Here is a 27208-nt window from a genome sequence, read left to right on the forward strand (position 1 = left end):
TGTGAAAAAACCTGGAAAGCATTACTCTGTCAACTATGTTGGTATCTTTGGTGAAGCTGTCTATGGCGGGGTCCCAGATACACTCGAAAATCAGCACGTGGCCTGTTAGAGTGGTTTAGGTTCTTTCCACCCCTTTGTTCTGCAGATTGCCTCTGGCTTACAATATGGCAATTGTTTTGTCCAATCACTAAAGGCAGTCATATTATTGGAATATCCTGATCTTGACTTTATATACGATTCAGTCAAAATTGCACATGGCTGGTTCAGCGGCAGTTCAAGAAAAGCACACAGTGAAGCCTGAGCTGTTGCTGGGTAACAGTACTGCCTGCCCAGGTGCACTCCATAAGGTGGTGTTTACCTTGAAGAATATGCCATGGTCTAAGACGTGTTAGGTTCATAAAAACAATTTTGTTAGCATGCTTAAGGTGGAACCAACTTGCAGAATCAATATAATTATTGTAATTTAAAATAACAAATACAACTGGCAAGTAGACCAGAATGCTTTGAGGCCACTCTGTTAATAGGCTCACTACATGAGGAGCCAAATGATCACAAGCTTGCCTGGTATCCACAGAATAGTAACAAAGGCTCTCACTTGATCCTAAAATGTTACTCTCAATGGCTTGAGCCACTCTTGCCCACGAGAGGGACAGTCTTGCCAAGGTAACCATAATATTTTGGTCAACATTGCCAAGACTGTCTTCCCTAGATGCTTCCATGTTGATGGGCTCTGCCATCCAGAGGGCCTCTGGGACCCTCTGGTTCATTTCACTGCTGTGCTGGCTAACCTACCCCTTCTGTTCACATAGCCTTTATCCAAACATCATGATGCAGCCACTTAGCTTTCTGCTCATCAACTTACAATCACACGTACATCCTCCTCATTACTGTACCCCAAGATCAGGAGCACTGAAGTTGGAGATGCTCCTACACACTTCTATTTTATATATAGATGGATGGGTTTCTTGGCTTATTTCCACAATTGGCTAATTATATCCATTCTGTTTTGCTAGTTTGTATATATTTTATACATGCGTTTTACTAGTCTAAGCTACCTTATGTCCAAGATGTTTGGCGATACCTAACCGGCCTGCCTTCACCCCTCTTGCATCCCGTATGAACCACTGATTTGAGTCCAAGCTTTGTCATAAACTAACCTGTGATTCAGCAAACCCATTCATCTCACTGGCTTCAATATGACTGTTAATAAGATGGGCACAATATTTCCCCACCTCACAAGCAGACATTTTTTTTTCTTAAACGGGAGGAGCAGTGAGCATAGAAAGAAGAAAATGAGATAGAAAGATTGAAAAATGAAGGCACATGCAATTAAATTCTATACTATTTTTAATATCTAATCTGTAAATCTAGGAAATGTGATTGTCTTTGGGGAAAAGGCAGCTAAATAAAGTAATAATCTGCCACTGCTATAAATCTGATTTTCATTATTATCATTACATGATTTTATACGATAAAAAAATGTTTAGATTAAATCAGAACCTTAATTTCCAGCCAAGTGGTAGATAAATTATTTTTGTTTCTTTCCCCTCCCTAATGGTCGGGGAGGGGAAACCTCAGCATGTTAAATAGTTGAAGACCCTTAAACTAAGAGAACTAATATGCAGCCTTTACTACTCAATGTCAGATCTCCAGATGAAAATTTTAAATTCAGGCAAAAAACCCAGATACATAATCTTTGTGACATTAAAGTCAGAATTTTAAAAATAGGTCTGTAACTGAGTGTTCACTAGACACTGATGTAGATGGTCAGAGACGTGGCAAAGGTTTATCCAGATTTCCACACAGGAGTTCTTTCTAGCAGTGAAGCCCTGCTCTCCAGACAGCTTTCAGAGCCTCTCAAGGAGACCACCCCTGCCTGAGCCCACTTCCTCATTCTTTATCAGGTATTTTCTGGAAGCCTCTGTTTCTTCTCACATTTGATCTCAACTGTAAAGAGGACAATCTTTCAAGATGTATTTTCTATGAGCCAACTTGATGTTTGCAAACCAGGCTGACACCATCCAGAATTTCTCTTCCTATAAACTCTGTCTCCACTCTTTAAGCTATCTTGACACAATCAAGCACAACACACAAGCCTTAATAGGTGACTTTTGGCCTCTGAATAAAGCAATACAGGGTATTTGGTTTCTATTTTTCTTGCCTTTCTGCAAAGTAATTTTATATCCCTTAGGAGCCAAGAAGCATTTCCTGTAATTAGGGTTTGCTACTGGCACTTGCTCCTTGAAACATTCATCTGTGCAGCTCTTAGACTGAGAAAACTGTACCAGAACTGTGGGTTTTGGGGCAGGGTGGTCATAGTCTTCCTTATCCTGGAGTCCTGGATAGAAAGTTCTAGAAACAATGCTCCAACTGTATCTTGAGATTTTATAAGCCCTTTAATACATTAGTTGGAATTAATAGGAATGGGCAAGAGGCCTCTTGGCCGGCACTGAACTGAACTGTCACTGATTAGTTGAGTGAAACTTATGTTCTCTGGGTCTCAGTCGCCTCAATTGAAAAAAACTCTTGAAGGGATTGAAAGCCAGGGGCATCTAAGGACCCTCTGAGGCAAACACTGTTATCGTCTTTGCACTTCTCTACATTTCTCAGTCTTCTCTGGGCCAAGAGAATGCTGGCGGAAGTGATTTATTCTACTTTCCCTGTCTGCTCCCTAAAATGTCCCATACCCTCTCTCTTCCTATCTACACTGTTATAAGTGGAGATGGTGGAGCCAGACCCCTGAGGATAGCTGCCCAAGAGAACCATTGACTGTCCCAGGACAGAGAACTAAACTGTATTGCGCTAAACCACTGAGATTATAGGACCTACTTGTTACTGCAGCATGACCCTGACTAACGTGTGCTTCCCGCTCTAAAATTCTGTGTATCTATGGAATGGCAGAGTACAGGGCAGACATAGAAAAAGATATGAACACAGGAAGGAAGCATTAGATGTAAACCTTCTGTTTAATTGGATGTTGTACTCAAAGATGCTTCTCCAAATGAGCCAGTGAAAAGACCGAGGGGGCTCTGGATAACACTTAGGGTAGGGGACGCATGGTTCTTTGTAGTGGAACAATGTCTCTGTGTGTGTTACAATGCCCTGGTCAAACCTGGAGAAATATCTTTTAAAAGAGAATGAAGGCAAATTGTAGGAAAATGATGACAGAAGCGCCTTCATCAATAAGAGAACTCAGAATAGGTCTAAGGACAAAATAAGCTCACGGATTCTGCACTTGTGATGTTTGTGTGGAGATGGTGAGCACAGAGTCACTGTAGACTTCTCAGTGATTATAATATTTTTGTTGTGCTGCTTCTAGAATTTTTTCTTCTCATATGGAAAGTGATTAGGTCTGGTTGGCTACTGATCATTTGGGGAAAAGAGACTGTTCCTTCACGTTCTTAGATGAATCCTTTTTCAGAATGGATTCCCACAGATAGCGTTTTCATCTTGACTTATTTTTACTGAGTGAAAGTACCATTTTCAAGAAATCCCCAAAGCTTTATATTTTAGGACAAATGAGGCCTCGCTGTGGGAAAAGAAAGCCACAGAAGACACTGGGAAACCACACAGCCCCGTGTTAAATCAGAGAAAAGTCTGGTAGGGATGTGAAAGCCCGTTACGCTCAGGGGTCACTTTCTGTGTTCCGGCTCTTGTTTACTTTCTGGACCTTGGTCAGTGTCTTTTTGACAGGGTAATTTCTGCAGTGCAGCTGGGCTTTGAGACCCATAATCAAACACAGAAAGCCTTCAGCAATCCCATCCAGGAGAGCTCAATTTTACTTGATTTAAATGAGAAACTTAAATCTCCATCCAGACATGCCTTCTTGCAGGCCCATGACACTTACACCTGCAGGACACTTCATTTTTGAATATGCTTCCCATTTTCCAGACAAGCTCAGGGGATCTACATCCCCCAGTAAAATTCCTGTCTGCACTAAACTGCTTTGTAATGGTGATTTATACCTCAATAAAGCTACATCTTGAGAAGGAGAATTGGTTTGATTCTATAACTGACATAATTTACGCACGTTTTAGTTTTGGAATATACAGTATTTACGATGGGGGGAGGTCTTTGTGATGTGATGTGTATATCCGTGTCAACAGAACCAGTGACAATGGAGGGCAGTGGCAATGTCCTCAGGCATCTTCTAAGCACTGGGCTCCCATTCTCACTGAGATAGCATCCACAGACTGGAGCAGGGGGCCTCAAGATTTTGTGGGGATCAGAAAACCCCATGGAGCTTGCTAAAATTATGCATTCTTGGTCTTTACCCTGTATCCCCTGAATTAGATTCACTGTGACTAGGGTCCAGGAATCTGTACTTTAATAATCTTTACAGGTGATTCTGATCACACCAGAATATGAGAAACATTCTCCTTCAAGTTAGGAAACCAAATCTCTATTTCTGGTTTGTAATTGGATACTACCAATTAGCTATTTGCTGAAAGAAAAGGAGGGGAACTAACTAAAACTAAGGCTTTTTGGATGCCTTTTTTGTGGCAAGCATTGTGCCAGACACTCTAATATACACATATATATATATATTTTTTAAATCTTGTCATATTCTAACAAAGTTGGTATTATTATCCTCATTTTGCAGAGGAGAAATCGGAGGTTCAGAGAATGTAAGAAGTATTAGCAAATAGCAGGGCAGAGACTTGAACCCAGATCTCTTTTGCTTCAAAGAGCATATTTTCCCCACTAAGCCACACTCACTGACCATGCTGCTGGGCATTTTCTATGTGCCCAGCATGGGGCCAAATGTTTTAGTGTTCATAATGTGTCACTCTTTAATCCACTGAGAGACATTACGAGAAAATTCTTGAGAAGATAATGGTAAGTCCTTCATTCACTTGGGGGACTTCGTTCACTTGTATTGCTGTGGACACTGCACTGCCCTGACCAGAGACCCCACCTGAGACTGAGCAATCACTGTGTCAGCTCTGGAAGACTTGGTGACTAGCAGCTCTCCACTGAGTCTCCTCCTGAGATTGTCCTCGCTAAAGAGAGCCTCTTCAAGCACATTGTGCACCCTCCCCAGGGCAGCCCACACCCTATGACTGGTCCAGGTTGGGGGATAAAGGCCCAGCCTCCTTGCTTCAATTTCAGACAACCCAGAAGGACCACCCAGCTTTAGATGGCCCGTGAGATTAGCCAGGGTCTTTATTGTGACTGCAGCTCAGTCCACCTCTCCCTCTGCCTAGTCCTGCTTCCTTCGCTGCTTATGGGTGTTCCCGAGAGCGCTCCCCATGAACCTCCTGCATACCAGTCTCCATCTCTCCAGAACTTGCTTCTCTGGGCTCAACCTGTGATGTTATTCAATCAAATTCTCCTCGTGGATAAATTATGCTTATGTTTAGGCAGTGTTATGTGCTGAATTGTGTCACCCCCCAAATCCACATGTTGAAGTCACAGATCCCAGTATCTCAGAATGTGACTGCACTTGGAGATAAGGCCTTTAAAGAGATGATTCAAGTTAAACCAGGTCTTTGGAGTAGGCCCTAATCCAGTAGGACTGGGGTCCTTATATGAAGAGGAGATTATGACACAGACACACAGAGGGAGGACCATGTGAGACACAGGGAGAAGACGGCCATCTACAAGGGGAGGAGAGAGGCCTCAGAAGAAACTGACACTGCTAACACCCTGATCTTGGACTTCTGACCCCCAGAACTGTGAGAAAACGTTTCTGTTGTTTGTCATCTGGTCTGCGGCACTTCGTTATGGCAGCCCTGGCATGCTAATCAAGGTGGATGAGGAGATCCTTCTTCACTTTAGTCTCTAATCTTTCATCTTTACACTTAAGGAACAACCTAGAAATCTGAACAGATTAAACTGTCTTTTAGATATAATGAGGTAAGGTAATAATTCTCAGTAGACAGAGTTTTCATATTCCCTAAATTAAGTCAGAATAACCATATTTTTAAAGGCATGAAAAAGGAGTATGTGAATTACTTCACTTCTTTGCATCTCCCTTTTTAGGACTTTTATCACAAACCTTTGGCACGTGTAACTATACAGCCTGACAACTATTTTGGACCTGGATTGAACTTGTATTTAACAGGAAAAAAGGACAAAATTTTCAAGTTCTCTCAGTCAACACTTTTTGGCCCTCTGTGAATTAATAATAGTTGTCTGGCTTTTTTTCTTTAGATTAACCATAACACACCATGCCCAACTGCCAGCTTCCTGCCAGTTTTTCCATTTTTCTGAACCAGCCCCTTTATCATCCCCAGCGGTGCACTGGGAAATGTTTAACCACCAGCTCTCTGAAAATAAAACGAAACGAAACAGCCCTGATTTGTTGTCTTTGCTGATCTCTGTGTCTAAATACCCCCATTCTGGTGGTTATCAAGCTACCTGGTGAACTCACTGGGAGGCAGGAGCACAGAGGGCTCTGGGGCTGGGACTGGCTGCCTGCCACACACCGCTGATTCTCCCTGACAGGCCGAAGAAGGCCGCACAGCGCTGGCCTCCCTGCAGCCTGCAGACGCCCTTCCAGGTGTGAGTGTGGACTCCTCACCTTCTCCTTACATGCATATTTGCAGTCATCTCAGGGCTTGCTGGTATTTGCTGAATTTTTTGTAAAGGTCTTACTTTTAAGAGTATTTACGAGTCTAGCACAGGTTTCCCCAAAGGATTTTTCTGGCCATGCCTTCACGGTGTCTTCACTGTTGCTCCTGGAACCGGAAAATCACAGCATAGGGCAGCTCAGGAGAGCAGCCAGGCCTGGCCTGAGCCAGGTTCGCAGAGGCACGTTCTCTCATGAGGCCTTTCCTCACACTCTGCTTCTCCCATCTCCCACCTTTAGTTGTTTCTTTTCGCTGCATAGACTTTACTTCCCATGTGCTATAGAACTTCCTGTTTCATTGCAAGTGTCTATTGAGGGCTTAGTATGCACCAAACACGATTCTAAGCAATTTACATACTTAATCCTCACAACGACCCCTCCAGATAGGTACTATTCTCATCCTCATTTTATGGATGAAGAAACTGTGGCACAGAGAGGTTAAATAACTTATTGAAGGTCCTACCACTCGTTAGTGGCGGGGCTGGGATTCGAATCAGGCGGTATGGTATAAGGTCCATATTTTTAACCAGCACACTGCTCCCCCAAAAGCAGCAGATATATATCCTTAGGAAACATCAACGGCAAGGAACAAATGCTCCATTTTATTAGATGATACAAATAATTGCCAAATATTTACATTTTACTTGGTCTAGTATGAGGTTAAATGTAAGTGTGTGTGTGTGTATGTGTGTGTGAGTGTGTGTATGGAATATTGAAATAAAGTTCAGTGATGAGGAAAAAAACCTACCTGGAAGTAATGGAATTAATGATCTCAAAGGACCCTCGGACACGGAACATAGATAATTCTAAAGCAAATTGAAGATTTCAGGTAGCAGAATTGTCTAGTTTTCAGGTCGAGAACACCAAAGCTGGGAATCAACATGTATTTGAAATACCACAGTGCTCATGTTCATCTCAGGGACTCAAATGGAGTGAAATACTGCCTTGCTTTAGAGAATGCTATGTGGTTTTTTTTTTTTCTCTTTTTTTTTGGTCTCAATTTAGTAAAACTGGTTGGGTAGACATAAAAAAACAAAAAGAGATGACTTTTGTTTCACTTTTCATTAACAAATTAATATTCATGTCGAATGACAAGAGGAATTGCAAATAAATGTAAGTTGCTCCAGTTTGAATTCATAGTTTGGTTTGGTTGAAGCCTCCAATTCCGTGACAGATTTTTGTCATAGAATCCTAGGACCAGGGGGATTTTTAAGAGGTCATTACTTTACTTTAAACCATTACAATGGTATGACAGTCTAACTGGTTTTTAAAGACTTTCACGGAAATCCTTTTATTACTTATCAAAATGTTAAAAAAAAAGTCTGTCATTTTGCTTAACTTATAGCCTTTCTCCTGCAAATGAAATCAGGCCCTCTTTAGGTTGACGTGGCTGCCCAGTGCCTTCTTATTTGTGTTGATGGTTAGTTTTCCATGTGATACAGACAACAGATTATTGATCTCAACACATAAGGGAATTAACTTTTTTTCTTTTGAGTACAAGTTACTTTATGTGCATTTTCTCCTTTCATCCTCAAGAGAATTCTCCTATCACCATTTTACAAATTCAAAAACAGAGATTCAAAAGGGTTGAGTAACTGGCTCATGGTCACTCTACTGCTAAACGTAAGAGCAAGGACATAAATCCAGATCTGCCTGATCCCTAATTCCACCAGGCTGCACCATAGGGCAGCCTCCCTTGAAGTCAGTTAATAGTGCAATTACATATCACTTTTTCTACTTAATTTCCATAAAACCTTTAGGAAGCTTTGGTTAGGTAGGAGAACTGACCATTTTAACCCTAACCTCCACCCCAGGCTAAGTTGACTTTCAGACTTGCTTGGGCACTAGTTATACTCGGTGGACTATTCCAGCTATATCCCAGAAGACTGCTTCCCCAGAGATTTCTGAATGGAAGCAGAAATCTTCCAGGGGCCTCAGTGTGTCCAAGTAAAAAGATTCACCTAACACAGCAAAATCTGGTGGCCTAAAATCAACCTTTTACTTTCACATGTTAGTGGCAATCCTGGGTTAGTTGCCATTTGTATTATTGTTTCAAAGGAATTCGTCTGAGTTGAACTGGACAAAAGGGAATCACATGAAATGTATGTTTTTTCCATCACTACTCACCCTTGCCCACATTTTCCCAGGTGCTTCTCTCTGTTATGCCAAGGAATGTTGGAGCTCCAGATCTTGAAAAGGACAATTCCAGTGTTTTGGTCTGCTGACCAGTTTCTTCCTTTTCATAACTCTACTTAAAGAATACACGATCTTCTCAGGCCAGTGTACGACATTATGGAATTCACAGCTTCCTGAACCTGAAAAGAGAAGTCAAAAATGTGAAACTCCGGCGAAGGCTGGGACACTTTTCATCACTTAAGGATTGTGTAATAGCAATTGGAAAAGCCAAATCCATACTTTCATGAATGGAATCCATCATTCATTCATTCATTCATGTAATCAAAGAAAGCATTTGTGGAGCTCCTGCTAGGCATTAGCTGGAACTTCAAAAATGCATAAAATATGGTTCTGTCCTCAAGGAACCCACAGTCTTGTAGGACAAACCAAAAAATACAGTGCTATAAAATGTTACAGGTACTCTGGTAGAGTATGAAGTGGATCTGGTGAGGGCACAAAGGAGGGAGAAGGTAAATTTTGGGTGGAGTCTTGAGTGATGGCTAGATTTTTGCCAGGTGTTTCTGCCCCATTGGGCAGACTGGTAGAAGTGAGTGGGTCTTCATTGTCTGTAATCTATCACTTTAGTCCTGTTGACTTATCTTGTTTTCCACTCCTCTACCCCACTGCCTCATTACCCATCTTTAACCTAACATGTTGCTGCTTTTATCATTTTGAAGCCACCAAACGTGTCTGATTCTACCTCTCATCAGCAGCTTGTGAAGTTCACTAGAGCCATATGCTTTTCTTGTTTCCTGAAAATGAGGAAAACTGGTGCTTTGGCAATGCGGCTTTAAACAGCTTAGATGCAAAGCCTAGAATTTGATTTTTCGGGGAAAAAAATTGACTGGGCTTTTGGTTGGTTAGCACCAGCCAGTTTTTCATGCCCCTTTCATCATCTTGCAGCCATAAAGTTCAATTTTGGATGGGGTGTGTGTGTGTGTGTGTGTGTGTGTGTGTGTGTGTGTCTTTATGAACCATAGTTGAAATACATACTCTTAGAAAAACCCTGATATTTAAGCCACATGGGGCACATGGAAATCTTTTTGAGAACCAGGAATCTGAATCTTTGTGAAAGGAAGGTGTTTTTCCCGTCAAGAATAAAAAATCAAAACTAAATGGATGTTTTAAAACGTGGAGCAGAAAAATAAGGATGGTGCCTGGCTCGTAGTAGAAACTCAGGGAACTGTGTAATGCAACTCTCCAGCTGCCCTTATGGGGAAGAAGACTATTCCTAGAACTGTTTTCCAAACACAGGATAATTGGGAGTTGGTCTCCTTTCACTTCTGCTAGGATGGGCATAGCTTCCTATAATTTTGGTTTGATAAACACAGTATTTATAACCTTGGTTAAGAGGGGGAAAGGGAATTTTCCTCTGAGGCACTTGCAGTGGCTAGGCGAGAGGACATGGCCCATGACTCACTTGCTCTGCCTGAACCCATCCGTGGTCACCCAAGGATCTCGGCCCCAGATGGTGGAGAAAACCAGCAATGAGATTTATTGTGTTTCCAGCATTTTGTCCATTTCCCCCTTAGGTATTCACACCTTGAGGCATTTTAACCGCTCACAGTGTCTGAGCTTAAAGGCAACCTCTCAGAGCTGATTTGTCTATGGGGATCCCATATACTACAGCACCAGGGATCATATACGTATATAGATTTCATTAATTCTATATTGTGAAATATAACACACATATAGAAAACTGTATTAAACAAATGTAGAGCTTAATAAATTGTTATAAATCTAACTGCCATCCAGGTCAAGGCATAGAATCCTACCAGGAGCCTGGAAGTTTTCCAGGTGCCCTTCCCAATGCAACTCCGTTCTTTCCTTTGAAGGCAATACTGCTCTAAGCCCCGCGCAGGGGAATCTGTGTTGGGCCTTATGCTTTTGGGCTTCTAGCTCTCCTCCAGCTCTGTCCCTTTCCAAGGGGAGAGGAGTCTGTGGGGGCAAGAAGCTATGTCCACCTGGAAGCCATGTCTCCCTTTCTAGACCATGCACCAAGTACCAGGACGTTGGGATTCCCTGTCCAAATGATTCTAAGCCCACTTCCAGTCTTCCTGGGCCTCTTCCTCAGGTCTACCTTCCTGAGGGGTGGCCAGGGGCAGATATGTGTAGGAGGCTATGGATGAGGTTAGACTTTAGGATTAGGGAGTGCACATACATGAGCACAAGGACCTTGAGGTTTGGGATGGAGCACAGTGTGGGAGGAGAAGGTGGATGGTCTGGGAGCGGGCTCTTCTTGTGTCCCATGTTCCAGCGAGAAGCTCTAAGCAGTGCAAGAATTCTAAGGCCCAACCTGACCTTCTAGGTTGCCATGAAGATATATTTATCAAGGTAGGAGGATGGAACATCTTTTATTTAATAGCTTATTAATATACAACTTTTAAATATTTAGGCCTATGATATGCAGCTCTCCCCACAAATATTGGGGGTGAATCTGCCTAAGGGTAACTAAAGGTAACTATCCTGACTGTTATGGTCATCCCCTCCTTGCCTTTCTTTATACTTTACTTACCCACTTACGTCTGCATTCCTATACACTGCAGTTACTTTTCCTTGTTTTTGAACTCTGAATAAACAAATCATACCGTATATATTCTTTTATGTTGGCTTCTTCTGCTCAGCATTATGTTTGTGAAATTCATCTTTTTGTTGCCTATAGCTGTAGTTTGTAATTTTCGTTGCTGTATAATATTCCATCGTATGTATATCCATTTATGTCAATGTTGATGAACAACTGAGTTGTCTCCAGTATTAGGCCATTATGAATAATGCTGCTAGGTAGGTCTTTATCTGTCTCTGTTGTGCATATACCTAGGATGGAATTGCTACACGATAGATATGCATATCTTCAACTTTAAGGGAAAATACTAAACTGTTTTCCAAAGCGATTGTACCAATTTATATTCTCACCAGCATGGTATGACAATTCCCATTGCTCCTGACAATGTTTGGTATTTCTTTTTAGTTTTATCCATTCCACAATAGAGATATTTTTAGTATACTACTAAAAAGTTTCCTTGTATTTTTTCCCCATTATTTGCATCTGAAGATACTGAAATGATTCCAGTAATTTGGAGTTCCAAGTTGACTGCTAACAAAATCAAAAGAGGTATATAATAATAATTACAATAATAATATTTATAATAATATCCATAGTTTTTGTTAGAAATATGGCAGCTAAGACAAGATCTGCAGCCCTGGAAGACTCGTAGTAATAAAATCCAAATAAACAGAGTTGGCCCACACAGCATTTTAAAATAACACACAGATTAGCAGACTGACCTAGGGGGTGAACCAACTCTTTAGATACACAGTTGGTATTGACTTCATCCTTTCGTAGGGGTACAGATGTCCCCAGAGCATGCTCTGACAGTTGTGGTGGCACTGGGCACAAATTGCTGAATTACCCATCTGGGACCTGTCAGGACCACCTTAGAGGAGGAAGATCAGCTGGGGGAGTCCATCAGCTTGCAGCTCATTAGCATGCCCCATCTGGTAGCATCTGTTCCTCCCGGAGGCAGCAATAACAATGTGCTCAGGTCAGTGGAAAGCAAGGAACATGTGCAAGCCTCTTCAGCAGAAATAGGCATGGCCCCGTCACTGCACACTTCCTTCTCCACCTACTTGGGCCGCTGAGCTCCCTCACTTCACTTTACTCTTACTAATGTCCTCAACCTCCTTGCCCCTTTGTCCTTTTAATGCACCCTCCTGGGCAAAGCTCAGCCCTCGATGAACTCAACTGTTTACTTTCTCTACATCAATCGCCCAGCTGTTGAGCATTGCTGGAAAAACCATACACCCTGCAGATGGTGCTGCTATAAACTTATGGTCACCAATGCCATCTGGGCCCTTGTTCCTATCAGGCAGCCCTTCTCTGTTCCGTGGTCAGCTCACCCTCCCATTCTCTCATTTTGCTATTACAATGATAATAGATCCTCTTCCGTAATGATGCATTCAATGCCTACTCTAGACACAGCTGGCTGTTGTCTCTTATGCAAGGGGCTATTTCAAACTTTCTCCACTTTCCTCAAGCCTCTGGTTTTCTTGCCTGCCTATCTACTGAGCCCCAATCCCAGGCTCCACTGTCAGCCTCAATAGGCAATCTCTCCTCCTGCTTCACAGAGAAATCTAGAGCTATCTGAAGCGAACTCCCTCAACTTCTGTCATCTACATCTGTAGATTCATTTTGCATCCAAACTCATTCCTTTCTCCTCCCCTCCTCCTTCTGACCATAAAGGAAGTGTCTCCTCTTGTGCTCAAGCTAATCCCTCTACCTGGCCTCAATGCCATCCTCTCTTGCCTTCTCAGTTGGATCTCTCTATGCACCCTCTCTCTCTCTTGACTTCTTCCCAGCCATGGTCAAATAGGCTCACATCTCTTCCTTAAGAACCTGGCGTCAGGGGCTTCCTTGGCTTGATCAAGACCTTCATCCAAACAGGGCAGGAGTCAGGGCTATGGGTTGAATTGTGTCCCCCCACATCCATATATTGAAGTCCTAACCCTTAATGTCTCTGAATGTGACCTTTTTTGGAAATAGGGTCATTGCAGATGTAATTAGTTAAAATGAGATCAATCATAACTCTCTTTGGATCTCAGTTTCCTCATTTGGGACATGAAGAGTAGACGGATCGTCATTTTTGTGGAGCGCAGTTCCAAAATCTGTGGAAGCAGAGGTGGTGGGATGAGAGTGGAAGATTAGAAGAGAGGGCTCTGAGCTCTCCACCTCTCCTTTGACCAAAGCAGCTCCAGTTTTAACTGTTGTCTATTTTGGAACTCTTGGTAATATTTGGCTTAATAAAGTGTTTCATTGTTTAAAAAATAAAATAAAAAATTTAAATCTCCTGGCTTAGGTGATATCTCAGATCCTTCCTAATAGAAGAAGCTGCAATAGACTGATTATGAGAAAGTTTTACAAGTTAAGGCATATGGGTTTGATGAACATGTAGCACAAATTTTTCTCAAAAAAGCCCAATTTAATAAGATTTATTTCTTTTCAGTAAAAGAAATTTGTTAAAGGACTTACTAAGACAATTTAATTTTTAAGCCTTTTAAAGATGCTCATATAAAACATTCACAAATTAGGGGCCGGCCTCGTGGCTTAGTGGTTAAGTGCGCGCGCTCCGCTGCTGGCAGCCAGGGTTCGGATCCCGGGGGCGCACTGACGCACCGCTTCTCCGGGCATGCTGAGGCTGCGTCCCACATACGGCAACTAGAAGGATGTGCAACTATGACATACAACTATCTACTGGGGCTTTGGGGGAAATAAATAAATAAATAAAAATTAAAAAAAAATCGTAAAAAAAAACACATTCACAAATTAGAAAAGTAATCATTTTGGGGACCATATGTTGGAATTTGGGGTTTAGAAATATGCTCACTGTCCACATGGGGCTAAGAGACCCATGTGCAAGCAAGCACTTGTACGTGAAGAGGACCTTCAGGGGATGTCCTGTGTGTGGGAGAGTAACTGTGGCCACTCCACCTGTTTCCCCAGGACCCAGCTCAGTGTCTTGTACACAGTAGGTGCTCAGTAAATGTTTGTTGAATGAGGAAGTATGATGAAGTAGACCCTTTCCCTGGAGCTCTGTGAGCATTCTTGGTGATAGGAAAACAAAGAGCTTCTTTCTAAAGGAAGGGTGGGTGGGTGGAATCCAGAAACACAGACTGAGAGGGCGCAGTGCTCTTGGCCTTGGTGTGGGTAAAAAGGGCAGGGCTTCTGCTTGTGGGATGGTTATCTCTGCGGGAAGGGATAAGCACAGTTGAGGAAGCCAGCTATTATGGCTCCCTCAGGGCAGTCTACCTAAGTTCCTGGTCTCCTGGCAACCCATTTCATTTCCCACACTGAGGCTACATTTTTCCCAGCTCTCCTTGGATGTTTGTCTAGTCTGGTATCTGATCCTTATATTTAGGGTCCTTGATGGGAAGGTACATAGGCAGCTACTAAGATAAGCCAGGTTCTCCAACCGTCTGTATCTCCCAGTGGGCCACAGGAAACTGGCAATGCAGTGGGATATTCATGGCAGGAAGACCAGTGGCCTGGAAATTAGGAGACCTGGGCTCTAGTCCCAAGTGTGTGACTTTGGGCAACTCAGCCATTTCTAGGGCCCAGTTTCCTCATGTGTAAGATGAAGGAGTCAGACAAAAATGTGTCCTCAGTTATATATCTTATTTAGGTTATCATCTGGATATATAATTGATGGGACACCAGGAAAGGCATTATTGACCCAAAATAGTGTCTCTCTTTCTTTCTCTCTCTGTCTCTATCTCTCTCTGTCTGTCTCTGACTCTGTCACATTGTGTTGTGTTCCTACTTTGCTTGTGCCTTTGATATAGGTCCTTGGAGGCAATGGTGAAAGTGCAGTGCTATTTAATTTAAAAGCACAGAAGATAAGCATTTATCAGTTGTGAACATCATAAATCGAGTGCATCTATCTAGTGACCCTTTCACCATCTGGATAGTGTCCTGAGGGAATGGGGCCTGACCCTGAGTCAGATTTATGGGCAAAGGTGTCAGAAAGACCCTCAGTAGGGGGCTGGGCAATGTTCCCCTGGAGGAGGGCAGCAGGAGCAGGAGGAGGAGAGCCCAGGGGCTGAAACCAGCTGGGTCCCCCTTATGGTTCTGCCTAAGGACAATTTTGGGCCTGGGACTACTGTGGCCAGCAGAGCACACTGGCTGTTCACTGTCTGGCCACTGAAGTAGAGGCCTTTTGAAACTACACACTTAACTAACTTGTCTTCCTTAGTAATTTTGTTTCTCTAGGCTATGAAGCCTTACTGAGATGTTGCTTGGCAGCTGCTGATGGAGTCCTCTACCACATTGGCACTCCCATGGTTTATTTTGGTAGGTAACTAAGACAGAAAGACAGAGCTAATTAAACTCTTCATAGAACAGTCCATCAGCCACTTCCTTGCAGAGCAAAAAGTCAGATTTTTCGCTGCTCTTTGGCAGAAAGACTGTGTTCTTCAGCCTTCTCTTAGGCCCCATTCAGTATTCTAACCAGGTTACCTATGAAAACTCTTCTTAGTTATGGTGTATATATCTATTTATCCGTTTGTGTAAAAACAATAAATAAATACCAGTGATCTCGTCAAGCCATACCCAAGAAGAATTTGTTAGGGATAATACCCTAATGCATTGGACATACTTGAATTTGGCTAAACAGTCAAATTGGGTGGATTGGCTCAATTTAACTAGTTTAATGTTGTTGGCTTACAGCTCTTCAAATGACCTTGGTTCTTTCAGAATGATCCCTGGACGGGATCGACTTTTAAGTGAATTGGAAATTCTCAGGTATGTTTTAAAGATCTACAGAACAAAGCTTTCCTTTGTTTTAAATGGGTAAGACTCAGTACAGAAAGTGAGATGAAATGGGCTCTCTATTAGTTCATCAATGTGAACATCCAAATGTGCACCCTGGAGACATAGCCACAAAATAATTCATATTTTAAAATTTTCTATAAAAAGCAAGATTTCAAACTACAGCCAAAACCCTGACCAAGAAAAAGGGCATGACAACCATCATGAAATAAATGTGTTATAAGTCCTTTAAACCCTTTTGCACTTAGGTAATGTCTTGCTGAGCATGGCCCTCATTCTTCTCCTGGTCTCTGGGAGCAAATTTTTAGGAATCTCCTGGCAGAGGAGAGGACATTGTTTGCTGCACCTTCCACTCCTGTAGGGTTCTTGGACACTGACTATTTACAAGGTCTTTCAACTGCATCCTTCACCCATCTGGTATTAATTTTTATTTCTTCTTCTTTACTAGGCTCTGACTCATCTCCGTCCAGACCTTTAGGTTTCCTGAAGGCTTGCTTCCCCAGACGTGGTGCCCCGCCCAAGTAACTCAACTTGCTGTTGTCCAAGAGGAAAGGAAAGTCTCGGTCCCCAGTCTCAGAGAATGGGACCCATGATTCACTAAATCGTCCAAGTCAGGAATGGAGAGGTTTTCCTTATCACTTCCTGTATTCTCACTCCTCACATCTAAACAATAATGGGATCTTGTCATTTCTAGCTCCTTAGGATCTCCAGCTCCCTCCCTCCTTCCCCTATCTCTCCATCTCAGTTGCCACTGTCTTAGCTCCCTTGTCTCTCTCCTGGACTGTTGCAATTGTCTTCACACTTCATCCTCAAGGCAATAGGGAAGACTTTGAAAAGTTTTAACTGGGAAGTAACTTGATCACATTTCCTTGTCAGAAAAATCACACTGAATCTAGTGGATGAATTGGAAAGGTGGCTGGAGTGAAGGTTGAGAGAAATCCATTACAAAGGTGTGCTAGAATCCAGATGACAAATGAGGAGGGTCCAGATTAAGCCCATGACAGAGACAATGAAGACGACAGGAAGTGGATATTTAGCAAGTAGAATGGATAGAGCACAGTAACTGATTGGAATTGGAAGGAGAGGGAGAGAGAGTTCTTATAATAAATGTCTCTCAGGGAGAGGGAGATTGGGTGGACGATAGTATTGTTCTGATAAAGAAGAAATTAAGAATTGAGTCTGTGACAAAATGACAAATTTAATGTGACATTTTAAGTTCCAGTTTCTTGTGGGAATGTCATGTGGGCAGAGAATCCATAAGCAGTTATATATACAAGTCTTGGATTCAGAGAGAGGTGAATGTTGAAGATACAGATTTTGGAGTCATGAGTTTATAGCTGGTAGTTAAAGCAAAGGAACGTACGTCATCAGAGGGACAGAGCTTATAGAGCAAGAAAGGAAGATGGTGAGTCCATGGGGAATACCACTCCTAGAGGGGTCACAGAGGAGAAGGGGCAGGGCGGGTAGGAGGACATTCAGGATGCTGTGCTGTTACAGAAAGCAAGAGAGGAAAGAATTTGACAATGAGCTCATGGATGTTTTTAAGGAAATCAGTTTCAATGGAATGATGGGGACAGATGCCAAATGCCATTGGGTTGAACAGTGAATGAGAGATGAGAAATTTCAGACAGTGAGTCTAGACTTCTCTTTCTAGAAACTTTACTGTAAAGAAAAGAAGAGAAATGGGAAACAGAAATGATAACATGAGAGATCAGGGTCTTAGGTCCGTGCAGTAGTGGCCAGTACACAAGAGAATAGAAAGATGCATGTGATGGTTAATTTTATGTCAACTTGACTGGGCCATGGGGTGTCCGATAAAGGGTCAAACATTATTCTGGGTGTTCCTGTGAGAGTGTTTTTGGATGAGATTAACATTTAAATAAGTAACTGAGTAAAGCAGATTGCTCTCCCTAATGAGGGTATGCCCTATCCAATCTGTTGAAGGTCTGAATAGATCAAAAAGGCTGACTCTCTCTAAGTAAGAGAGAATTTCTCCTGCCTGAATGTCTTTGAACTGGGACATTTGCTTTTTCCTGCTTTCAGACATGAAGTAAGACATTGGCTCTTCCTGGGCCTGCCAGCTTTCGGACTGTTTTCAGACTACACCATTGGTTTTCCTGGTTCTTAGGCCTTCAGACTTGGACTGGAACTAAATAATTGGCTCTTCTGGGTCTCCAGCTTGCCAAGTCACCCTGCAGATCTTTGGACTTGCCCATCTCCATAATCACGTGAGCCTCTTCCTTATAATAAATCATATATATATGTGTGTGTGTGTGTGTATTCATGCTATAGCTTCTGTTTCCAATAACACAGAATGGAAAAGAAAAGAAAAAAATAGGAACTAAGGAAGGGAGAGTGAAGGAAAGGTGTGGGATGAATGAGGTCCATGAGAGCCTACGTGCTTTGAAAATGTAGGGAAAGGGCTGGTGACTGTCAGGCTGTCTATAATCTCTGATGGCACTGATGACTCATGCATGTTATGTAATTAGAATTAGCCTTCAGACTTTGCTCTCTTGGAGTTTCTTGTCTTGTAGACGCAGAACTTCCTGACTTGGCTTGTTTTCTTGTTACTTAGGAGTTGTTGCTAGTACAAGGTCATACTTAGAAAATTGAACCCTCACTAAGATTGCTCAGAGACTTGACTGCTTTTTCCCTGGCCATTTTATCTTTGTTGAAAAAAGAAACAGGTCACTTTTCTAAAGTGACACTAGGCATCACTTTGAAATATACCCTATAGGCCAGCCCCAAAATCTGTGTTTTCTTTGGACACTTATGAAAGACAGTCTCTTGTTTTAAAAAATGTAAAAAAATCTGTTTTACTCTAAAAAGCTTCTCGGATAACCCAGTTTTTAGGAAACTATCTGCCAAATAGAAACAGTAGCAGAGGTGAGAATTTGTCCTTCTCATATCCAATTTATTCCTGCCACAGTGATATGATAGCCTCAGAAACTGCTAGGGTGATTTAAGTGAAAGATTTATTGGGCACTTAGAATTCATTTTGTTCCTGCTCTATTTTTTATAATCTTTTTTGTTATAATATTAAAGTGACAAAGATTTGATTTGGAATTGTAGCAGATGCCATTTGGAATATCTGCCTAGCTCAAGAAGATTCCTCTGGTTGCTCTGCTCACTCAGAGTGGTAGGTGCTGGTTTGGACAACATGATCATGCTTTATTGTCCATGGCTGCCTGCACCTAGGGTAGTCACCTGACCCAAGTTCAGGGTCAAAGTGTTTCACACACACACACGTTGAGTCACTCACGTAGTCCCTTTCCAAGTGTGAACTTGGGAGCTTGGCTGCATTTCCGCCTCTGGTACCGTGAGATATATCCTGTCCTTACAATGTCCACTCCCTTCCTTTCTCACTACCCTGCCATCACCAAGATAAGTTGAACTATATTTTATTACTTATAGCCAAAAGAGTCCTAATTTACTCAGTTAAAAAATAAAAATATTCACTCCTTGGGTTGTAGCATAAAAAGTCAGGTTTAAGAATTTCAATGGTAACAGCCATGGGCAGTGTAATGGGGAACCCAGTGTTCTAATTCAATAACCACCCATACTCTCTAACACCTTCCTCATCCCAAGAAAACCTCAAGACCTCGTCACAACAGGGACTGCCACACTCTCACGGTGTTGGTGGAAGTGTGGTCAGTGCAATGCCTGTGACAGGCAACTTGTCCGAATCTATTAGGATTACATGTGCACACACTTGTTGACCCAGCAAGGGCACTTGCAGAAATTTATGCTACAGATATACTTGTACAGGTGCAAAAAAATATACAGATAGACTGGTGCAAAAAGACACAGTACAATGTTGCTTGGTAAAGCATGGTTGGTAATAGCAAAATATCAGAAATAATCTAAATTTCTGTTAATATAGAATTGGTTAAATAAATTATGCTAAGCCATACACTTGGAGTACTATGATGCTGTAAAAAGAATTAATAAGGTCTGTATGGAAAGATCTCTAAGATAGATAGTCATGCGCCACATAATGAAGTTTCCGTCAACGATGGACTGCCTGTACGACAGTGGTCCCGTAAGATCAATACCCTACAGCCTAGGTGTGTGGTAGGCTATACCATCTAGGTTTGCGTATGAACACTCTATGATGTTCGCACAATGACAAAATCACCTAACAACGCATTTCTCAGAACCCATCCCTGTCGTCAAGTGACACATGCCTGTAATGGTAAGTGTAAAGAGCAAGAGGCAGAACAGTGGTTTTGTAGGCTATTATTTGGGGGATAACAACATTCATTCAAATGCGCTTATATAGACATTGAAAAAACTCTGGAAAGAGAAACAAATAAATTAATACCAGTAGTTTACTTGTGTGTATGAATATGTGTGTGGCAGGGGGTTGGGCCCGGGAGTGGGCAGCTTAGATAGAAGATAGGAGGAGAGAGAATTTAACGGTATACCACTTAAGAGGTTTTAAACAATGTTATACGGTGTGTTGTCAACTCCTCAAAAGAAAGAGAGAGAGTGGGAAAGGGAGAGGAGTGGGAAGGGAGAGAAGAAGAAGGAGGAAGAGGAAGAGAAAGACAATGAGGGAGAGAAGGAATAAGGAAGGAAGGAAAAAATTAAAGGAGGAAGAAAGGGAGAGCGAGAGAAGGAGGGAGGGGAATCACCGGCTAACAACAAAAATGATACCTTTGTTTGATCAGAATCTGTTGGTTATTCTTAGTAAAGAAAGTATTTGAAACTGCTTTCTCTTGAGCAGGAGAAACACAGACACTTGTGAACAGGGCACAGCTGTGGCCATAGCATCGTGTCTTAATTGTCTTTAAGTGGCAGGAATCACCGCAAAACTAGAATTCTACCATCTCCAACTATGTCCACCTCAACCAACGACAGCCTTCTCCTTGATGGAGGAGAGGAATCCAAAATTCCATGAAACATTACAGGAAGGAGATTGGAATTTCCTTCCGTGGATAAAGTCTATTATTCCTCATATTTCACAATGGAAAACATGCTTAAAATTTTACCATGTCTGAAAGAGAGAAAAGAGTGACTCAAAACACACACAAAAGTAAGTAACCTTATATTGCTATTTTCCTTGAAAGAGATTGTCATAAAGGAGCAGATTCCTCAACCTCATCACCAATGGGAGGGTCTGAAGAAACAACTTATGGGTTCACTTGGGTCTGCCCCAGGGAGTGTTGATAGACAAAATACAGGAGGCCTAGTTAAATTTGTATTTCAGATAAACAACAAATAATTTGTATACTAAAAATATGTACTAAAAACTATACTAAAAATTATTCATTGTTTATTGGAAATTCAAACTTAACTGGGTGTTCTGTATTTTTATTTTGCTAAATTCGTCAACATGGGCCACAGGGACTGGCCTGCAGGGGTGCAAGCTGTGGCCTCCAAGGTTTAAATCACAAGTGAGAAGGCCCATTTGTCTCTCATTCCAAGGAAACAACAACCAAAAACCCCCTCCTCCAAGAGCCAATCAGATGCCCTGACACCAGGTTCCAAGCATGACAACCACTGCTGACTTCTCTACCACCTCTGGTCCTAACAGATGAGACGATCCAGTCCTGCGCTAGTGCTCCAGGTCCCCTGGATAAAACACAAATGCCCCTTCACGTGGGCAGGTGAAGTTTACTGCCCTCTGTCAGAAGGACTTCTGTTTGACTTTGTGTTTCTAACAGGAAATATAGATTTGTGCTGCTCTCCCAAATTTTCTCACCTGGCCTGCCCATTCTCATGACTTAAAAAGACAACGACCGTGTGTTAAATTGAGTCAAGAAATGCTCTTCTAATAACCAGAATGTGGTCCAAGGCAGCCCCTTCCTGGTGTGGAGGTATCTGGCAAGCCTTGAAGGTAGTGGTCACTCAGCGAGCGTGGAGTTAGAACAAAGGGGAGTTGACCATTGTGACAGCTGCTTCATCTGAGTGGGGGAGGGGTTCTGACATTGCCCCAACAGCGGAGACCATCCTTCCAGTTATGAAGGGAGCTGCTCAGGCACTGTCTGTGATCCCCATCAGGGAAAAGGAGCGAGCCTGTCCTCAGAGATATCAGCTCTTAATCTGCCCTTCACTGATTCAAGGCTCAGATAATGCTCATGGAATATTGCTCGGATTTCTTTCTCCATCAAAGGGGAAAATCTCACACATGGGAAGACCTCTTGGAACGGTTGCCCTTGGGATACATGCAGTCTATGTGCGCGGCCAGCTCTGAGATTACAACACGCAATAACAATGACATAGTGACATCGAACATGGTTCCCAGCATCCCCCACCCAGGGACAGAGATGTGTAAACCCCACAAATGGTAGGCCTGTCTTCTCTGAACCTTGGTCCTCCCAGGTTCCAACTCGATGAGTGGACAGTCTGTCTTCTGAATGGTCCATAGGATTGGAGGTGCAATCATGAATAGGGTTTGGCTTTCTGAAAAAGGTGGGCTTGTGGAAGAAAAACTAGAGACCACTGCTGTGCTAGGTCAGGGCCACAGGAGAGGAACTGGCTCTTTCCTGGAGCTGCAGGTCACCAAATAAAAGCTAAAGCCACCAGCACAATAGTTTGAGCAGAAAAGAGCTGCCCTTGAAGTCATGATTCAGAGACGCTGAATTCTCTGCACACGGTGTAGGTGAAGAGCTCTCTCTCAAAGGAGCTGGGAGAAGCTCAAGTCTGAAAACTTGAGACTCAAACTGAGAACTCAAACCCACCTCAGCCATTATTTCCCCTTAAACTAGATCTGAACTTGAGGAAATCTTCTGAAGTATTTGCTGAATTCTAGTGGGACCTGAGCCCTCCAAGCATTATTCTTATTATGTTTTGCTGATATTTTTCACTGGAAACACATCACACCAAGATGTCTTGGCCCCCTTACTTTGCCAGACTATTGAAAGCTAAAGTGAGCAGACATCCAGCTTCCGGGCTGATCCAGGCTTTTTATGGTCTAGCCAAGGTAGTCAAATATTCCAGGAAAAGTCTCCAGGGAAGGCCAAGGATTTCTGGAAGAATCTGAGTACAAATAAATACAATGTTACTGGGCTAATTCCTGTAACTAAACTAAGCTGATGAAAGTGCTTTGTGAATTACTGGTGGGTAGGCTGATGGTGGCCTGGGTCCCGGCACCTGAGGCCTGAGCTGGGGGAACCTGCCGGCCGTCCAAATGCTCCTTGGCTGCAGAGAAGCAGGTGAGGTCACAGGGCATCCAATGGGGGCTGGATTTTTGGACATAGTATTGCCAGTCAGACACTAGGCTGAGCCTGCGGGGATGTGGGAGGGAACCCAGATTGCTTTCGATCTCTCCCAACCCTCCTCCTCTGATCCTCCTCTTTCCTCTTCTCCTCCTCCCTACAGCTCATCAGAAATTCTAGCATAATGTAGCAGGATGACTTCAGTGTTTCTCAGGTGAGATCCACAGACCACTGACATCAGAATCACTGGAAATACTTGTTTAAAGTTCTGATTCTTAGGGCCTGCTCTAGACTTAGCCACTGAGCCTCTGCGGGGGAGTCCTGGGAACCTGCATTGTTCGCAAACACCCCCAGGGAATTCTCACATGCACTAAAGTTGAGAAGCATTGGTAGAAGCGAAAGTGTCTCCAATTAGCAGCCAAAAATCCTGAGTTCAAACCATTTACTACCTGAGTGGTCTTGGGCAAGTTACTTATTAATTCCCAGCCTCATTTCTCCGTCTGTAAAAATGGATATGCTATTTTATGGGAGTTATTTTTTTTTCTCTTGGAGGATTAAATGAAATAAGACCTATGACAAGGCTAGCAAACCCTGAGCTCTTGCTAGATATCAATACACAGAACCCCAGAGAGTTAGAAAAGGACTGAGGAACTAACAAAAGTCTTTGAGATGTATATATTTTGCAGCAATTTTCAAAGGCTGATATAACTTTTTTTTTAGATGGACACAGAGCAAGAGACTTACACCCCAAGTGGCTTTACTACCCACTAAGGCCTTGCTAAGATACCCAGGAGTGGGGGAGATGGTGCCATCAGGAAGCTAAGGCGGTAAAGAGATGCTTTCAGAAAAGCAGACAGAGGCTAATACAGAAGCGGAATAATAAGTCTAGCTAAGAGCATATGATTGAAAGTGGGGTCTTCTACAGGCAAATTGCAGAGCAGGGCCCATGTGCATTAAGTCACTGGTTCTCACTGAGGACAATTATGTCCCCCCCAGGAGACATTCCACAATATCTGGAGACACTGTTAGTTGTCACAACTTGGGGGTGCTACTGGCATCTAGCGGGCAGAGGCCAGGGATGTTGCTAAACATCCTACAGTGCACGGGACAGGTTCCCACAACAGAGAATTATCTGGCCCAAAATGTCAATAGTGCTGAGGCTGAGGAACTCTGCTCTAGGTTGACACAGAGACTGAGTCCTGGGTGATGGAAGGAGGCCTCCAGGTGGTTAACACCTCTGAGTGATGGCCTCCTGCTGCTGTGTTACAAAGTCTCACAGATGAACGACGGGACCCAGTGTTCTGCAAGTTGGTGGATCACATTAACCACTTCCTGTGTCACGTGTTCAACATGGCCAGTTTTCTGCTCGTTTCCACAGTGAAATGATGGGGAAAAGCTTTCCCAGAGCTTTGGAAAAGCAGAAGGTGTTTCTCTCCAGGAGGGGGAGGAGGCTGTCTCACTCCTAGCAATTGTTTTTTAGCAGGAGAGTAGAGGAATGAGAAGGAGCTGAGAGGCCATGCTGTCCAACAGGGTTTGCCACTCTGAGGAACCGAGTCCAGACAGGTGAAATGTAGCTCCCAGGCTCAGAGGGATGCCACGAGGGCACTCAGGATTGCAATCAGATCCAAATGGCCCTTGGTTTATGATAACCCTTTGCTAGAATCTTGCTTCCCTCTATGATCCTTGGCTTCATTTCATGGATCTCTCCCGGTGCTTCCAGTTGAGCATGTTGATTAACCAGCTCTCCAGGTTTTCTACTTCTACTTGATGCTCCTTCTTCTTGTCTCTTTCCTGGCACGGCTTGTGCTCTGGGGTGATACCTCTGCTAGCCAATCTCTTTGGTTGCCCTGGCTCCTCCTGTACAAACGCCACTCACTGTCTGCTGGCCTGGCTTCCTAGTTTCCTTTCTCAGCACTCCACTCATATCCCCTGGGGTCTCTTTACCATTTTTATGCATGCTACCTTCCTCCATGCAGGGCCAGCATCATGGCACATGGCTCATGGGGTCACACAGGACTCCATGCTCAGAAGGACCTCATGCTGGGTTTAATGCTCTGCTGTCACTATATTAAAATTCTTAAAATTTTTTTCTTTGAACTTTATTTTGTAAGTGAATTCTGAAAGGACAACAGAGTATGCACAATACCAGAAGAGATACATACAATATGTGTCCATTCTCATGGAGCTACTTTATTCTCATGGAGCATTCGCCATGAGCACAGAATTCCAGTGGACCCTCAATGCGTGGGAGGTCATGAAGATTCAAAGCGAATACAGGAAAAGTGTGTTTTGTCTATGACTGAGTAATCCAGGGAGGGGGAGGGACGCTGACAGCTCCAAGAGGCCACACTTTCCATTTGAACCAAAATTTGCTTCAAACATGGAAAGATGGCAGTGGCGTTCTAAAAAACACAACAGCCAAGGAACCCTATCATGTCCTTGCGTATTCATGTTACTTCCTTGCACTAGCCAATGACTTGCTTATGCTGAAAATGATGACAGAGAAGGAAAGGGAAAGATAAGGCAACTCATAGCTCCTTTCCTTTCAATCCTTCCTCACTCATCTGTAAGCCAGAGGGAGAGGCTGTTGGTAAAATGTGCACATATCAAGGAGTGAAATAAAAGCAGTTGAGTTAGTTTTGTACAGTTTTTCTACCATTATGGTAAGAATGAAATATGCAAATTGTGTAATTTGGGTGATTAGAGTATGAGTTAAATGCTCATATTTGCATTTAAAACCAGCATCACACAATACAGAGATGAAAGGTAAAATTCATGCTAATAATTTAAAATTTAAATTTTTCTTTACTTGGAGTGGCATTAAATAGCAAATTAAAAAAAAAGAAAAAAAGCCATGACAAGTGAAGAGAGAGACTGTGGAAGAAAGGAAAAAGGTTGTGTTTTGGTACCTCTAATGGCACCTCTTTCCTGCTTTTTGAAAAAGGCCGCCCACGTTTTCATTTTGTACCGGGCCCTGCCTGCATGCTTTTACTTTTGGCAGCCAGAACTGGAGTCTCTGTCAGCGACTGTCCTCAGGTTGTAGGAACCCATCAGCCCGTGTGCACAGAGAGCAGGCCGTGCCCAGGAACTGGTGTTCCCTGGAAGCAGTGCTGGACCCCTGGCCGACAGATTGGAAGGTATAAATACTCCAGCTCCCGTGTTACTCCTTCAAGACGGCCTTGGAATGTGGCCTAAACCAACTCCAAGCTCCCTGTGAGGTTGACCAAGTTACCCTCCGTGGACTTTACTTGGTAGCACACCTGTGCTTGCTCATGGTCCCACTTCCTCCCTCCTGACCAGTTATTCCTAGGGAGACTTCCAAAACAATCACTTTCATTCAACCTGAAACACCATGTCTATATCTCCCTAAACCTGGGCCCCAGCCAGCTTTGATATTTGAGTGTGCTGTGGATGAACTCATCTGTCCTTCCCAGTTCTGTGATCTGTCTCTGCCAAGGCTATTGTTTTTGTGAGGTAGAAGGTAGATGAAGAGAGGGTTACGGGGTAGGAAACCCAACACTATGGCATTCTCATAGGAGTCTTCTATAAATGTTTTGTTTTGAGGTTTATGCTGAAACTTTTGGTACAAAAATATCTCTGTGCAGGTCAGAGGCAATATGGAGAGCACTTTGGAGAGCAGGTTTGTCATGGCCACTCGACCACCAAGCAGTGTTCTGGGCAGATCTGTGCCAAGCTCTGAATGAGCAAAGACCAGGTGGCTCGGACCTTAGGGAAATGTGCTGTAATTACCTAACAAGCCTCCTGATGACATAGTGTCCCCAGCTCTGCCTGCTTTGCTGGGGGAAAGGAGAGTAAAACCTACAAACAACAGGCTTTGTTTGACTGTTTTAGATTAGTCATACTCTGTTGTGTAAGAACTGGGCTGGAACCAAAACCAAAGTCAACTCATCTTTTTCCACTCATCTACGTACGTGGTTACTTAACCTGAGCAATCTTGGAATGCCTGTTTACCTT

At 43.0% G+C, this 27208-nt stretch overlaps 1 protein-coding gene across 1 annotated transcript in view; it reads right to left on the bottom strand.

The window, feature by feature from the left end:
* The window catches only part of NEDD9 (neural precursor cell expressed, developmentally down-regulated 9), a 176071-nt gene that overhangs the window by 102697 nt on the left and 46166 nt on the right, over positions 1-27208 (bottom strand). The window contains exon 2 of the mRNA XM_014788748.2: positions 8702-8889. Within this exon, the coding sequence (XP_014644234.1) occupies positions 8702-8713 (12 nt within the window). The 5' untranslated portion in view covers positions 8714-8889. The remainder of the gene's footprint in view (positions 1-8701; positions 8890-27208) is intronic.

This window comes from Ceratotherium simum, chromosome 13 (genome assembly GCF_057802395.1).
Source record: "Ceratotherium simum simum isolate JZ-2026a chromosome 13, ASM5780239v1, whole genome shotgun sequence".
Taxonomy (NCBI): Eukaryota; Metazoa; Chordata; class Mammalia; order Perissodactyla; family Rhinocerotidae; genus Ceratotherium; species Ceratotherium simum.